This window comes from Panicum virgatum, chromosome 5N (assembly GCF_016808335.1).
Source record: "Panicum virgatum strain AP13 chromosome 5N, P.virgatum_v5, whole genome shotgun sequence".
NCBI lineage: Eukaryota > Viridiplantae > Streptophyta > Magnoliopsida > Poales > Poaceae > Panicum > Panicum virgatum.
This window is the reverse complement of record NC_053149.1, coordinates 50,811,622-50,828,241: the sequence shown is the minus strand read 5'-3', so window position 1 is coordinate 50,828,241 and position 16,620 is coordinate 50,811,622. Positions and strand designations below refer to the sequence as shown.

The 16,620-nt window shown below is 45.7% G+C and overlaps 3 protein-coding genes across 3 annotated transcripts; 2 read left to right on the top strand and 1 right to left on the bottom strand.

Annotated features, from left to right (window-relative positions):
* The first annotated feature begins 2,788 nt into the window (after positions 1 to 2,788).
* Positions 2,789 to 5,266, top strand: LOC120675191 (pentatricopeptide repeat-containing protein At5g46100-like). Its single transcript, XM_039956296.1, has 2 exons — positions 2,789 to 4,434; positions 5,101 to 5,266. The coding sequence occupies exon 1, from the start codon at positions 2,914 to 2,916 to the stop codon at positions 4,351 to 4,353; it is 1,440 nt and encodes a 479-aa protein (XP_039812230.1). The 5' UTR covers positions 2,789 to 2,913; the 3' UTR covers positions 4,354 to 4,434; positions 5,101 to 5,266.
* Positions 5,267 to 5,429: 163 nt separating this feature from the next.
* On the bottom strand, positions 5,430 to 6,525 carry LOC120675193 (protein DMP4-like). The gene has a single exon (XM_039956297.1). It carries the CDS (start codon positions 6,193 to 6,195, stop codon positions 5,569 to 5,571), a length of 627 nt encoding a protein of 208 aa, XP_039812231.1. The 5' UTR covers positions 6,196 to 6,525; the 3' UTR covers positions 5,430 to 5,568.
* Positions 6,526 to 12,692: 6,167 nt separating this feature from the next.
* LOC120674001 (NAC domain-containing protein 73-like) lies at positions 12,693 to 16,411 on the top strand. The gene is made up of 3 exons (XM_039955063.1): positions 12,693 to 13,585; positions 13,672 to 13,873; positions 15,412 to 16,411. Exons 1-3 carry the CDS (start codon positions 13,427 to 13,429, stop codon positions 16,008 to 16,010), a joined length of 960 nt encoding a protein of 319 aa, XP_039810997.1. The 5' UTR covers positions 12,693 to 13,426; the 3' UTR covers positions 16,011 to 16,411.
* Positions 16,412 to 16,620: the final 209 nt, after the last annotated feature.

Genomic DNA, 16,620 nt, shown 5'->3' with positions numbered 1-16,620 from the left:
GGGTTATTTAATATTGTGAGCACTCTTGCCGGCTTCCAGGAAATGGAGTGAGTGCTGCCATGACGGGTCATTTCAAGGTCAATGGTGGGGGTACTCTGTGGCTTCCAGGGGATGATGAAGTTATGCCGAAGGAGGTAGGCGCTGTCATGATTGTCTGGGAATTATGGCGTGGTACGCTGACTCGATAGGCTTCTATGGAAAGAGACGAGATGATTTTTGTCGTAGGTGCAAGCATGCGTATGCTGGTTACTGAAGGGAACGAATGTACTAACGCAAGGCAAGAGTATAAAATAGTTTGCCTAGTAGTTATGTAATACTTCATATGACGTTAGTATTATTTTACATTACTAGTTTAATTGCAACATAAGTTTTATTTTAGTGATTGTTGGAAATTGAGGTGGTCCTACTAAGTTGAGGATCTACACCAACTCACTTCAGAGTCGGTCAGCTTCTAGTTACTTAGTGTACCGGGTCATTTTTTACGGCAGAGCCGCCATTTGCTTCCGGGAGGCAGAGCTTACCAACAGATGAAGCTGGCTTCCGGGTGGCAGAGCCAACCTTCGATGAAGCCCAGACCCTTTTGTGATCCCGGGTGACAGAACTAACCTTCGATGGATCACAACTTATACACTAAGTACTAAGCTTAACCGGGAGACTAACAGTTATAAAGACACTTACCTTATTGGAGCAACAAAGTTACAAAGGAACACACACCTTGTGGTGGCTAACCTAGCACACTCTACCTATGCTCACTTCTACCATGTCCTTGGATGTGTGTGGGATGGAGTGGAGTAGTATGACATGGCAAGGGGTGGCACCCTCCTTATATAGGCACCCATACCCTCTTGGATGAGGGACACATGTCACACTCTAGGAGGTTCCCTACAAATATCTATTTCTAGAAAATTCTAAAATTTACCATGACAAGAAAATATCCAAGCTTCATGTCTTCTTATGATTCTTGTGGAGCATTCTAGAACCTTGTCATGGTGAACAAAATTATGCCATGGTTTATCCTTATTTTTATAGAACCTTCTATAAGTTTGCATTGTATATTTTAACACTCCCCCTCAATAGTGATGAAAACTGGGATGTTACATGAGAGAAATAAAAAGAGCTAAGAAAAAAACTTTAGTTTATACTATAATATATGATAAAAATAAACTACATAATCTAAAATAAATACAGTATTTATAATATAGCTTAACCTACATCCAAATAATTATAATTAGAAAACATGCTGATTGAATTAGGTTTGAAACTAAATGAGCAATGCATCACAAAAGATTGATGGCTGATGGAAAGTTCATAGTACTTCTTGCACCTTTAATGTTACAACTCTCTATGACTCTCGATGCAACAAGACGGTCAACACAAGAGTCATCAACTACGAGAACATGAGCACTAGCCATGATATTCCCTATTTTAGGTAGACTTTACAAACTCTCGAAATAGATCTGTTTGTATGGCAAGGTTGTTGTGGGAGTGAAGACATTATGTAACTGTATATATAGGAATTTGTGGATGTACTACAACATCTTCAAGATAGGATTATGAACTCGTGGCAATACTCACTATCCTTAAGAACATGATGTACTGCCAATATCTTTAGAATAGATAATAAAACGACATGCTTATATTGATAATATCATTAAGATAGAGTAATTTTTTAGGTTTAGATAGAGAAATCATGTAGCTTTACTAACAATGAATAATAGCAGGATATTGATGGTCACATCTTACAATATAGCAAACAAGCATATCCAACCTATAGAATACATCCACAGCAAACTCTCTTCACATTTTTTAATGTATAAGAACCATTCATTCACATGTTTTGACTGTAAATGCTTCAAGAATGAATCAGTATAGGGAATGTTAGGCTCCATGGGCTATACTTTATTTGTCCCCCCTAATCGGGCAAGGGAATGTGTAGTGCAGTCTTAGGATGTTAAACAATGCTGGGTCATCTGAGGGTCCACCAACACTTAGCACGATTTTTAGACCTCCCCTTACATACGACATGGGGGGGGGGGTACACCCTAGGTGTTAAAGGTCCCCCAATTGTCATTAAAGTCCAAAATGAATTATTTCAGTGAGAAGGAATACATGCATTCCTACAAATAAAAAAATGGTCAAATGGAAAATTTGATGTTTGAAATGACCCAAATTTGATCAAATATGGAATTTGAAGTTTGAAATGTGAAATATGCTGAAATTAGTGCAAAGAAGTGAATTGATCTAAAATAAGTCAAATTTGTGAATCAAGTTCAAAAGCTTCTAAGTGTTCGACACATTGTCATATTTGAATGCCTATAAATTTGAATTTTTGACTAGACAGTGAGCTTTGGTCAAACACCAACATTGTCCTTTGGACTATGAACTTCGACATGGTGCAAGTGTTGTCCAAAAATTTGAAGTTTTGGAGTTCAAACTGCCAGTCTAAGATGGATAAATATGCTGAAATCTAGTTGAAATGAAATCTGGCAAATATCTACTGAAAATGCCACAATGGAGAAGGTCAAACTTTAATCTGCTATTTAGAATATGTTTGTAAATAGAAGTTGGACAACAACACCCTAAATGAAAACTTTGATAGGTCGAAGTGGAATTCAGGGACGGACAAAAAGAAAAAACTCAGCTGTGTTTTATAAAAATCATGGCCAGATCCACTGAACTTGCGAGGCCGAAAAAACTAATGGACTTTGGACCAGGTCGGTTTGTTTTGGGCTCACCATTCGTTGTCCGGGCCCGCCTAGAAGGGCTGGGGGCCCTTTCGAGCGTGTGTTGCTCCCCGGGATCCATCTAACTCAGTTTCGTCTCCCTCGCCGCACTCTATTCCAGTCCACGAACCCTCGCGCTCCTCGGCATTCCGCCGAACACCTCTCGGGCTTTCGTCCCACCACCGCCTCGATGCCGCCGGCTAACCCCACGCCGACCAAATGGCCGAAGAACCTCACCTCAGACCACCTCCACCGCCTGATCCGCGCCGAGCGCGACCCGCGCCGCGCCCTTGCGCTCTTCGACGCTGCCACCGGCGCCGCGTCCACTCCTGCGCCCGACCCCATCACCCCGTCTCCGGACACCGTGTCTCTGCTCACCTCCCGCCTCGCCTCCGCCGGCCACCTCCCCCTGGCCGCCTCCCTCCTCTCGCGCTCGCGTGGGTTCTTCCCCTCCGCCGCCGCGCTTGAGGGCCCATTCCTCACCCTCCTCCGCGCCTTCTCCCGCACGCACCGCCCGCTCGCCGCTCTCCACCTCTTCCGCTCCGCCCCCTCCGACCTCGCGCTCCCCCACTCCGCTCGCTCCTACACCGCCGTCCTCGCCGCTCTCGTCGCGCACTCGCAGCTCCATCTGGCCCGCTCCCTCCTCGCTGACATGCGCGCCGCCGGATTCGCCCCCACCGCCGCCACCTACAACGTCCTTCTCAAGGCCCACTGCTCTGACGCCAGCACCCCCATCGAAGACGCTCTCCGAATTTTCCGGAACATCCGCAAACCCGACGCCTGCTCCTACAATACCATCATCGATGGGCTCTGCCGCCGTGGCCGCCTGGCCGAGGCCCTCGAGCTGTTTTCCGAGATGGTAGGGAAATGCATTGCACCTACTGTTGTTACTTACACCACTGTTATCCACTGGCTCGCACGGGAGGGTTGCTTTGATGATGCTTTAAAAATATTCGATGAAATGGGGAGGAGAGGGATCTCACCTAATTTGGTCACTTATAGTTCGCTGATTGACGGTTTGTGTAAGGGTGGACGTGCATCATCAGCATTGGAATTGCTGGATTGGATGATCAAGGAGAAGAAGCTGCCAAATATGATCACATATAGCTCGGTGATTGACGGGCTCTGCAAGGAACACAGGTTGAGTGATGCAATGGAGGTCTTGGACCGGATGCGTCTACAGGGGCGGAAGCCTGATGCTGGATTGTTTGGGAAGCTAATTGTTGGGCTATGTGATGCAGGGAGGGCTGTGGAGGCTGCAAATTACCTGGATGAGATGGTTCTTGCTGGTATTGAACCCAACCGGGTGACTTGGGGCCTGCATGCCAAGATAAACAATACTGTGCTGACAGTGTTGTGCACTAAGGGTGAACTAGTCAGGGCTTTTCAGGTCTACCAGAGCGCAAGAACTCGGAGCATTTCTACCGAGCCAACCACTTTCCATCTTCTTGTTGAGAGCTTATCCAAAAATAACAATTTAGAGAAAGCTGCTCATGTTGTGCTTGACATGCTGTCAGAGAGATGCATTCCTGAGAGGGAGACATGGGATGTTGTTATCAGTGGGTACTGGGGTAAGAAGAAGGTGAGACAAGAAGCCGAGGAGATATGGAGCCAGCTAACTGTTAGTTGATTTGAGAAATATGGCACTATGCTATGTTATTACTTAATGTTGCTAGCATAAAGTATGCATCTTGGCCAGCTTACTCTTCAGGTATCGTGTGATGATTTCTCCCCTTTGCCATTCTGTATAAAAGATATATTGCAGACCTGTTTGAATTGGGTGCTGGTGTGGATGTGGGAAGGGGCTTTAGCATTCCAAGAAAACAAACAAAAGAAAACCTCCGAATTCAAAACCCCAGATGTAGGAACTTATAGCTCAAACTATTGCATTGCAACAATAGCTAAATGTCTAGTAAAGTTTTTAGATTTATTGGAAGAGTAAAATAGATGGGGTCCTTGCTTGCTGCATATGATGTCTTATCCTTATGTGTTCTCATAGCTAGAAACAACAAAGTATCTTTGTTCTACACATATGTTCTTCTTTCTAATCAAGGAAGAAAGTACTGTGCAGATAAGACAGAAATATTGTAACTTGTGTTTGTACTGGAATTTGTTTAATTTTTGTTTAGGATCCATACTAGTCATTATCGGTTTCTGTTTTAGGATGTCCCCATACACTTAATCGAGGATTAGAAATACTGAAATAGGTGCAAACAATCTTAACACAACATGTATACCAATACTAATTGTTCAAAACTCCAACTGGAGATTCAAATAATTGTATAGAATGCCAATAGGTGTCACATGCAGTGATGCAGTTTATTGTAACCTGCAATCACTCTGACCATTCATACACATTCCATTTGCTTCGTTGTAGGTGGCATTCGATTGATATTCAGCAGAATAAAAGTCTATTTTTAGTTTGCCAGTTTCTGCTGGTCAACTGAATGGTTTCATGCGTTTGTACTGTGGTCTTTGGTTACTGTTGATACTAGAAAAAGGATAATATATACCAGGCATAGATCACATATGCAAATTCAACCTGTCGAATATCATCATCAATTTCACCACTTCTTGATTGAATCTCCACTGCTCAAAAGGAAGGTGTTGCAATTTTATATATCTACTCTCCTATGTAAGGGGCTTACAACTGATTGATTTCAACAGGAACTACTGAACTAGAACATAGTCACAAAGATTCGGGGTCGAGGGACGGGGTTGAGGAACGGGGTACGATCCTTGTGAGAGGTTTTTACAAGGCGGGGACGAAAATGACCCCGTGTTTCCGGGACGGGATCGGTGTTCCCGGGTCGAGGAACGGTACCCTCGACCCCGATTTCTGTGACTATGAACTAGAAAGTGTGGAGCCGATGCTGTGACGGGTGGTAGGGAAGCTAACAAACAGCATGCTCCCAATAACTCCAATGACAACCGGCAATGCTGTGAGAAGTTGCTTTGTATCCTCGGATGGTACTGGATTGAAGCAAGATACCACATTTTGGTCGAACAGTGCGATTGCAACAAAAATCATCACTGAAACAATGGCATGTATGAAATCTAAAAACCGCATCCTGTATTCCGCTGCTGCAAGTGGTTCAAGAGGATCCCCGCCGTCAATGACCCACAGTCCCTTGAATGTGGCGAACCCATATCGTACCTTCCCTTCCACATCTCTGAAGCTATCCGTGAAGCTGAGAACAAAGCAGGAGAGTGCACAGAGCACCACGAGCCCTCCTGTCATAACCCGATTCATGTCACCGCAGTGGCCTTGTTTTGCAAAGGTGGGGGCTAAGAGCTGGAAGGAAAGAACCGTGCCTGAAGGAAGGAGTTTCGCAAGGTGGCCAGTGCTCTGGTATGTCTGGCCTATTGCCTTTTGCATGGGGCTCATGTTGTAGTTGCCATCAGCTCTGTTCGACAATAGAGGATGGCTCTGATAATGCTGCGATTCAGCATTGAGGTGTGGAGCAGACATTGTTGCTGCCGTCTTTGCTCAAACGAAGCCATGGGAATCTTATATCAGAGGGGTTTAGAGGAGGAGACAGGCGTTTCAGCTAATCGACGGGAAGGAACAAGGAATGTGAAGGAAAACTGGTGTCGGTTTCTGTCCGCTGCCCATTTTTGATGCCCCTGCAGTAAAAATAGGAACAAAACTGACATGGGAGTTTTGCTTTTAGGTTGCTGGCGAGATAAGTGAATTTTTTAGGTGGGCTGGAGTTTCTCCCCTGCGCTCCATTTTTTCTTTTTGGGGACAAGGCCCCCATCTGTTTTATGTTAACGTACAGTTGTGTGAAACAATAATTAGTATTGGCATAAAGCATTCGGTTACTGTATGGTGGCTTTATTTTCATCATTGGGGGTTTAGATTTAAGGCTGCGTTTAGTTCCTAAAAAAGTTTGCACAGTACGTGTCACATCGAATTTTTGGACACATGCATGGAGCATTAAATGCGGTTGAAAAAATAACTGATTCCTACGAGATAAATCTAATTATGCTAGTTAATCCATGATTGGCCATTAATTATCAAATAACAACAAAATATGCTACAGTAGTCAAATCCAAATTTTTTCACCAACTAAACACCCCCTAACAACGAATGGATCGCTGTTGCGCGAAAAGGTTGGTGTCGTGAATTTTTCGACGAGAACCTGTGTTGAAAAACAGTCATTTCTTTCCTGTGTTCTAAATAAGGAACGTGAACCAGTTTTAGGCTCGATAAAGCCCAACATTTATGGGCCGAACTGTTGTTCAAAAGCCCAACCCAGGGCCACCTGGTTATTTACCGATCGAATATAGATGAACATGCCACCCTGTCCGTGACAAGAATCAGGAGAGCAGTGCAGCCATGCGTGCAGGCAAGCATAGCATGCATGAAGCATTGCTTCTTCTATCCTGGAATAAAATGGAGATCATACGCTTGCATGCATGTCGTGTGCAGGAGACCATAAGGATCACCGGAATAAACCGCTTTAGTCGCCGACAAGTAAAATGCTTATCTTAAGACAAAAACCTCCTGCAGTGGCCCCGAAACTGCTTGCCCGTGCAGCTTTGCTGACGGCACCAAAGGTTCCAGCACAAATACTGCCGCATACCTTGTAGCCACTTACCAGGAGTCTGGGGGAACATCGTAAAGTCGCCTAGAGACGACAGCGCACGGCTTTAATCATGTGGTTCTTTCTTTCCATCCATCTTGCATCACGGCATGATCATGCAAGAAGCTTTAGTTCAGATAAGCATGTGCCAGAGGATCTTGTAGTTTATGTGTGAAGGACATTTTTCCTCGGCCTAATTGAGCAATTAGTTGCTACTTACTCACTCTGTCCCATGAAAAGTGCAATTTTACACTTGAAAAAAATCATAAAAAAGTGCAATTCTAGAAATTGGATATCATATCTGCCTAATTAAGGGGTCGGTTGATTTGCATGCTAAAACTTACTCCATATGACAAACAAATGAGGGCATACACTACTACAGAAATGGCCTTTGGTCCAATACATTAGTCCCGGTCACCATTGAATCCGGGATCAATGAAGGCTTTAGTCCCGGTTAATCCCAGAGGGGTCCCGGTTGGTGGCTCCAACCGGGACTAAAGGCTTATTTACAGGTTAATTTAAAAGGAAGGCATTCCATTTAAAGCTACATGTGTTGTGTAGGTGGGGTGGCAAGGAGAGTAAATTTTTTTACATTGTTTGTACCCTTTAGTCCCGGTTGTGAGAGCCGGGGACTAAAGATCTGGGTCTTTAGTCCCGGCTTCGTTGTCCCGGTTCCAAAACCGGGAGAAAAGGGGGGTTTGGAACCGGGACAAAAGGGTGTTTATGTACTAGTGATAAGAGTCTTTTCATATCACCACTAATATGTGTGAAAAAATTAGAATTGCTCTTTTTCATAGGATGGAGGGAGTAGAAAACTAATACCTAACTTCTAGTCCCGATAACATTTTTTTTGGTGTGGTAGCAGGTTAAGGTTATAAATCTCGCATGGGCATGGCCATATCGAGTTTGATTAGGTTCACGCATTCTATCGTCAGAACTGAAATTAAACGCAATCCCAAATATCCCTGTCACAGGAAGGCTGGAGCACCATCCATTTGCTCTTTAAGGGGGATGTCTTTATCCGCTTGGCAACATAGCACATGAATGTCCAACAATAGCAATACATGTCTCAAGATGACAATATCCTTCTTTAGTTTTGTTAACTACCAAACAAGCTTGGATAATTATTGTAGAACATGAGTCTTATATTTGCGTCATATATATATATATATATATATATATATATATATAGAAGCTTTTGGAGCCCTTCTCCTTCCCCCACTACATTTTTACACAACAGTCAATTAGTTCGAATGACCACATACAAAAAGTAGCAAAAAATATATATGTTCTAGCTTCAATGCATCAAGAGAATTGAGGCACCTTTGTTATTGAACGTACAATTGGGATAATTTCTAATGAATTGAATAATGAAAAAAAACCTACGTTGATGTTCATTGAAATAAAGACATTAGCGGCCTCTGAAAATATTTAGAATTCCATAGGAATTATGGAAAAACTATAACATGAATATCTCATGGAAAATTTCCTTTGTATTACTGTATTCCCTATTAATAAAATTCATGTAGTCTCCTGTGTCCCTTCCAAAAGTTTATTTGTGCAATCTTAGTCTGTTTAGTTAGTAACAACCCTAGAACCAAATGCCCATGTGTTGCTTATTCTTGTAGTTCGACTTCCCCCCCCACCTCAATTCGTGCTTCATAAAAGGGGGCCTTTGACGTTGATGACAGCTCCGAGTTAACGGCCAAACCAAGAAACCTGGCGCATCTTTCTGGACAAACTTCGATACATTAGAGTAGCCATAGGTAGGAGAAGTACTGATTGCATCCTTTGAAGTCTCCCGTTTTTTTCGCATGCGTTTGAACCCATCTCTCTGTTCAAAAAGGTGGAGTTAAGACGTCGAGATCAAACTTGATCCCTATTGGGAAGTACCTGCCGCCATTTTTCAAAGTGACGGAGTTAGGGCGACGGCGAGACTTTGTCGCCTGCGAGTTGATTCGGATATCACTGTTACCTTATTAGGCCAGTTATATATAGGTACTCATCAACGCATACTTGGTAACTAACAGATGCATGCGTGTATGTTGTGGTCGAGCGCAAGATTGGCATGGTTCACCGAGAGAGAGAGAGAGAGAGAGAGAGAGAGAGAGAGAGAGAGAGAGAGAGAGAGAGAGAGAGAGAGAGAGAGAGAGAGAGAGAGAGAGAGAGAGAGAGAGAGACTTGCATGCCAAGCTACAGCCAGAGTTGCAAAGAATATTATTTCCTCTTCTTTATAAAATAGAGGCAGATGACGTGCAAATTATGTACTTACAACCCTATTAAGGTACACTAACTTGCCTGAATTAAAAGAGGAAACTGAATATGATATGCTGGCAAAAATATGTATGCCAATCTTGAGCACAAAAAAAACACGAACTTGATTTACACGGAACTTCAGAAGTTACAGGTCCACTAAAAAAAGGTAAAGACTTCATTACAATGGAAGGTTTCAAACAAAGGGGAAAAAGGGGAAATGACACCGATCCATCTTGACCTAGAAACATTCATGTGATTCCATAATGTACCACCTTAATTATACAAATATTCTTTTTTGATGGTTTGATGTATTGTCCAATGATTAGCACTGACCATGGCACGAATTAAAGGCACTACTGTGTAGTAGTGTAGTGTAGACTTTTGTCCAGTGTGTAGTGTTTTTTCTGGTTCGCTAATCTCTAGTTTGTAGGGAAGAACTCATGTTCTTAATTCGGATTAGTAAGGCCTAACAAGTACTACTCAGTAGTGGGGGCCCTGCACTTGTACTTTAGCATTTTCTTAATTTATTTCCCACCACCTAAAAGCGCTCTGCCGTGAATGTGATGATGCTCTACATACACTTGTCCGATAGCAGGAGGGTGGTCTCAACCAATCGCTTCCACACGTGTACACACACACAGAAGCTGGCCTGATGCCGCGATGCACCATCAGCACGCGCGGTTCCACGCGCCCATGGCATGCCGCTTGCAGGCGTCACCATGTCCTCACGTCGTCGAGAACTCGATCGCGCAATCCAATCAAGTCAGCACAGAGACCGGCAGCAGCTGAGCACCAGCCAAAAACACACAGTGACACAGGCCTGTCCAGGACTCGCGTCGTTGGACGCTGCCGCCGCTGGCGCTGCAGGCGGGTCGGGGCCAGCTTTCCCCGCCGGAACGGGCGCCACCAGCCGAGCTACTTGCGGTCGATCAATCTCGGCTGCTGCCTGCACGTACCCCCACTACTACTACCTCTCCTGATGGCGGGAGCTGGACGACTCTGGAGCGCGTCGACGTCGCCGCTCGGACGGACGGGCGCACGCGGTAGATGGACGGTTCAAGTCAGCTGTTGGGGTGTAGAGAGATCTCTTCCAAGACACTCTACGGTGACCTCATAGCTAAAAGCGGCTCTCTAACTAGCTAGCTAGAGACCCCCCGGCCCCCGGCCTGATCATCCTGCTCACGATCGCGCGCGCGCACCGCGGCGGCAAGTAGGGTGGTGCGTGCGGTGGGACGTCCTCGCCCGCCTCATCAGCAGCGCGCGTCGCGAATCAGGTTGCCCCATCTCCACTCCACCACGGACCGCACACACCACTGACCACCCCGCTCGGCTATAGCTGCCGTGCCACCCTCACGCTGCTTTTAGCTAGTCGTTTATTCCCATTTTGCCCCTTCTCTCTTTCTCACTCTCCATAGGCAGCTCCGGAGCACGACCCGTACTAGTGAGAGGGTGATGCAGATCTCCGCACCACCCGCGCCTGTATTCTATTCCGTCGCCGCTCTGGTCGGTACCTGGCTTGAGGTGCTCGCAAGTGACGATCCATAGACGTGTCCTCTTAGTCAGTAGTCACGAGAAGAAGAAAACAAAAAAAAACTCCAATGACCCTTCCATCATGGACCTAACTAGCAAGTTTAACTTATTAAATCGTTTTTAAATATACGCCACCGTATGTTGTCTTTTGTTCAAAATTTATCCAGTAATATTTACTTAATAAATTAGTTAAATAAAGTAAAATGAGTACCACTACATTTATAGTATTAAAAGTGTTTTGGATTTAGCTTGCAAATTTACATGTTTGCATAAATATATATTTATACAAAAGATAAATGGTCAAATAAAAAACAAAGATCAACAATGCCATATATCTAAAAAAGATGGAGGTACACTGCTGAAAACCATCTTTCCCCTGTGTGTGTGTCCAATTTCTTTGAGGGTTTTTTCGTACACACAGGAAAATTGTAAACCGACAGAAAAATGCAGTTACCGGCAGACAATTTTTATTTCCTTGTCAAGCTAGTTATGTTGGTTTTCCTATCGGGTTTCTTAATTTTTTCATCATTTTTCACCCGTAGGGAAAACATGGTTTCCAGTAGTGGTAGTAGTTACCTAGTGTACTAATAATTGCCTATAGCTAGATTGGACTGAGGACGAACGAACAGTCTCGTTTAATATACGAATGTGCAACACAGGTGCACACACTCCATATTTTTGCTGACTGGTATGTACTACTGTTCTCCTGCGCCTTGCGAGACAAGTAGCTAGGTTCTCTCCATTTCTTGGAAAGCAATCCTTGCCCGGCCAGGCCGGCTCATATCCTGGTCTGCTAGCAGTATACGGCAAATCACCGGTCTCGGGTCAGCACTCAGGGGGTGTTTAGTTGGTGAAAAAGTTTGGGTTTGGGTACTGTAGCATGTTTCGTTATTACTTTACAATTAATATCCAATCATAAATTAATTAATATCATTAGATTCGTTTCGTAGAAATCAATTAGACTATGTAATTAATTATTTTTTCTAACTACATTTAATATTCCGTGCATATGTTTGAAAACTTAATATGACAGATACTGTAGAGAAAAGTTTGGCAACTAAACGCTGCCTCAGCAGGGATCCTTTCAGACGTGCAAAATGTTAACCGTCAGATGAATGGACGTCGGCGTCAGACAGAGAGCTCGCTCGCTGGATGATCGATCGCACGCGCCACACCATCCCCATCCCAGCCGATGTGCACGCAGCAACTCGCGGCGGCCGCTGGCGTGGTGGACCCCGGCCGGCCGGCCCGCGCAGAGAATCCGGCGCGCGCCTGGCCTGGCCTGGCCTGGTTTCCGGCGGGCTCGCGTTGCGTCCGCTGCTGCCCAATGCCCAGACTTGAGGGCCAAGCAAGCAACCAGCCATCATTCGCCCAGCAGGTCCATCCATCCCCTCCCTGCCGCCGCCTCCGATCCTCCCCTACCCTAAACGTGTCCTCGCGCGCGCATCGACACACGGATCCATGGCTACAGCGACTCCTCCTCGGCCCATCGGCTAACAACCCTGGTCGATCTCGCCTGCGGTGATGCGATCGCGCGCGTCATCTCTCTCGGGTAGCTATAGCTTCACCTTTCTGTCCTGCGATCCATCGATCAATCTGGGGACCTGGTTGATCTCCAGCTACCCAGCTAGCTAGCCGGATCGGCCGGCCGGTACGGTGCTGGCAGCTGCCGGTTTTCTTTTGTTGTTTCTATAGCTAACTGTACTGTTGAAGAACCGATTTGCCCGGGCATCCCTGGCGATCGAGCTCGAGTGCTCGGTCGTGCAGTGGCGATCGATCTTCTCGCGGGTGGCAACAATGCAACAACCAAAAAGTTGGTGAGAATTCTATTCGCCTGTACCAGACAGACAGCGCCACCAAGCGAGCGGGCACGTACAGGCCGAGCACCATGCCGGCTAGGGGATCCATCGACGCCCGGCCGGGTGGTGGTGGCTGCTGGTGCCTGGCGCGCGCTCGGTAGCTTTTAACAGGGACAAGCTTCCTCCTGCCCTCTTTTTCTCTTTGTTCTCTTCCCGGGCGCTTTCTTCTCTCCCTCCCTCGCCCCGCCCACTCTCTCTCTATTCTTTTGCGCCCGCGGCCTGTCATTCCCCCGGGGATCAGCCTTAGCGTTGCCTCATATGGGGGCGAGCTGAGAGTAAAGCGAGGGCCGGCACCGGACAAGGAGAGCCTTTCGATCCCCTCTCTCTCTCTCACTCTACTTCTCTCGTCACGCACTCCCTTCGCCTCTGGGGATAGAGGAGGGAGGTGGTGAGAGAGAGAGGCAGGGGCCGGCCGGGGGAGAGGAGAGGGCGAGATCGATCATATCGTCGTCGTCGATCGGCGGCGACCATGACATGGTGCAACAGCTTCAACGACGTGCGCGCCGTGGAGAACAACCTGGCCACCGCCGCGGCCGTCGCCGCCGCCAAGAAGCAGCAGCAGGCATCGTCGCACGTCAACCTCATCAGGACCTGCCCCTCCTGCGGCCACCGCGCGCAGTATGAACAGGTAGTAATATAATGCATGCACATGTTCGTTGCAAAGCACAGTTAGAGCAGTGAATCGATCGATGGATGGATGGATCGATCTGCCAGTTGCAGGCGGCGGCGACGATCCAGGACCTGCCGGGGCTGCCGGCCGGCGTGAAGTTCGACCCGACGGACCAGGAGATGCTGGAGCACCTGGAGGGGAAGGCGAGGCCGGACGCCCGCAAGCTCCACCCGCTCATCGACGAGTTCATCCCCACCATCGAGGGCGAGAACGGCATCTGCTACACCCACCCGGAGAGGCTTCCGGGTACGTCGTCTAGATCATCCACGTCGTTTTGCACTGCTCCTGCCTGCGACTGCGTACAAACTTGCTTGCATTGCGTTAGCAGCCATCCAAAGCGTTGGCAAACGGTCGACCTCTTTCTTGATTGAGATCTCGACCTGTCGAGGAAGATAGATAGATCATCTCCGTCACGGAAGAACCTGATGAACCTCCGAGAAGCTAGCAGTAGCTTGTAGACTAGTTGTTCTATTAAAAATCTCTCTTATATATATGGTTTCTATGGATAGATTTGTATATATATATTTTGGTATTAAAAAAGGACTAAAATTTACTAGTTCTAGTCGTTTTCAATTGATGGGTGGCCTTGCTTAATCAATCACTGACAGAAATTCAGTACGTTGGCTGCAAACTCACGTAATTTATTATGTAAAACTACATGTGGATTAATATTTTTAATTGTCTCTTTCCCTGTATGAGTACCATTAAACTCTTGATGCATCCATATGCAACTAGTGTTATTTGCTTTTGAGGCTGATACCGTATAAATATGGATGAAGGGTGCCTTTGAAGTAACTGCTTGTCCTACTTGGCATATAGTTTAGTTGTACCTGAAAACGATAGGTTGAGATAGAGCAGTTCCATCAGAGGTCCACGTCATGCAGGCTGCACGCAACATCATCAGATCAAGGAAGTATAACCTTTGACAGGACTTACGAGCACATGCATGATGTATATGATTTTCCATTTCTATTTAGATTTTTCTCCTTTATCTTTAGATTTTTTTATTTCTATTTATCTGAATTATGGTCGAATATAGTATATTCAGATATATATGATATAATAATTAGTGGATAATGCAAAATTTAATCACGATGCTTTCCCCATTTTGCTTTCGAAGATTTCTTCCTATAGGCAGCTACTTTATCACGCGAGAAAGAAACCTAACAAGTCCAAGTTTAAGTAGAGAGGCACATGTTTTTTTGGGGATAAAAATTACCATTTTGTCCCTATGTTTGAATAGCACTTCGAATTGTTTTAAAGATGTTAATTTTGTTCTAATCCTTGATATGGCATTAAGGTGGCAATTCTTTTATTATATCATTTCCTTCCATATCTCTGGGTACAACAATATAATGTAAGTGCAATAACAAGAAAAGCCACCATCAAACAATTTTATACGGATATGAATATTCACTTTCAAAGTTATTAACCTTGTTTGCACGAACCGTGCAAACTTGTAGGGAAAATGACGCAATTTAGTCTCGGCACTAATATACAACCATCCATTTATATAGTTTTATTCTGTGAAATTCACACAGCTTGCGAAATATTGCAATAAAACACAAAGCTATAGTTTATATTTTTGGACAAATCGTACTTGGTCAAGAACATGTTATAAGAAAAACAAATGTTTATGGAAAAGAAAAAAATATATGTTTGCTGAACACGTGTAAACGTTACTTGTGCTTGAATATAGCTAATATGAATTAGTAAGCAGTTGTTTTCATTTCCACTACTAGCTAGACATATATTTGAGGCACGGTGTCTTTGTCAAATTTCAGGTGTCGGCAAGGACGGGCTCATCCGACACTTCTTCCACCGCCCGTCAAAAGCATACACGACCGGCACTCGGAAGCGGCGGAAGGTGCACACCGACGAGCAGGGCGGCGAGACGCGGTGGCACAAGACGGGCAAGACCCGGCCGGTGTTCACCAACGGCATGCTCAAGGGCTACAAGAAGATCCTGGTCCTCTACACCAACTACGGGAAGCAGCGCAAGCCGGAGAAGACCAACTGGGTGATGCACCAGTACCACCTGGGCTCCGACGAGGAGGAGAAGGACGGCGAGCTCGTCGTGTCCAAGGTGTTCTACCAGACGCAGCCGAGGCAGTGCGGCAGCGGGTCGGCGACGACGGCCAAGGACGTCGTCCCCCTCGCGGCTAGCGCGGCCACCCCGACGGACCACCACCACCACCATGACGGAGGCAGTGGCGGTAGCAACAGCATGCTGAAGGAGGCAGCAGGCATTGTAGATTTCTACAGCCCGGTGGCGCTAATCGGCTACAACCAGGCGGCTCCTAACAACAGGGCGGCTGCCTCTGCTCACCTGATGCCTAACTTTGAGGTGCACACGGCAGGGGCGGCTGGCTTTGGTCCCTGACCAAGATGTGCAAGTGTGCAACCGTTCGACTGATCATATAGGTTAGAGGGGAGAGAAAGGCAGGAAGATAAGGCACCCTCAAGAATGCAGTAACTTACAAGAAGGGATCGAAGACTTAACTGAACCGTAACGCTGGACAATAAGAGGGGTGTTGAGTGAGTGGCTGGACGTACAGATGCTGAAAGGAGTAGGGATCGATACTATACATTGTTCATTAATTGTTACAAGTATACGTAACTTGACGTTATCAATTTTTTGTTTAATGATATGTTGTTTCATAATAAGAACGCTGGAGTGAGTTCAATATTGTATATTAGTTCTTAACTAAAAGACTTGTACATTGTATACAAATCGGTGTACATCTTTCTTTTGGCAGAATTATCGGCTGTATAATTTTTGTTGGTTGTTGTTGCTCCTGTAGGTGAAGGAAAAGGTGTTTGACCCGTAAGAATGCAAAGCTTTGGTTGCAACAATCTACTCTACTACTCCCCTCCCTCAACTCAATTCCGATCCTGACCAATCTCGAGCAACCTCGTCAACCTGAACCAAGGAGTTCGCGGAGTACGTGGCTTCAGGTAGGCATCGCAAGTTTTGCAACTTTCAGGCACCT

Bases quoted from the DNA above. Each gene is read 5' to 3' on its own strand.
- LOC120675191 (XM_039956296.1), top strand. From the start codon at position 2,914: ATGCCGCCGGCTAACCCCACGCCGACCAAATGGCCGAAGAACCTCACC.
- LOC120675193 (XM_039956297.1), bottom strand. From the start codon at position 6,195: ATGTCTGCTCCACACCTCAATGCTGAATCGCAGCATTATCAGAGCCAT.
- LOC120674001 (XM_039955063.1), top strand. From the start codon at position 13,427: ATGACATGGTGCAACAGCTTCAACGACGTGCGCGCCGTGGAGAACAAC. The intron at 13,586-13,671 runs GTAGTAATATAA...TCGATCTGCCAG, and splicing joins ACCGCGCGCAGTATGAACAG to TTGCAGGCGGCGGCGACGAT. The intron at 13,874-15,411 runs GTACGTCGTCTA...GTCAAATTTCAG, and splicing joins CCACCCGGAGAGGCTTCCGG to GTGTCGGCAAGGACGGGCTC.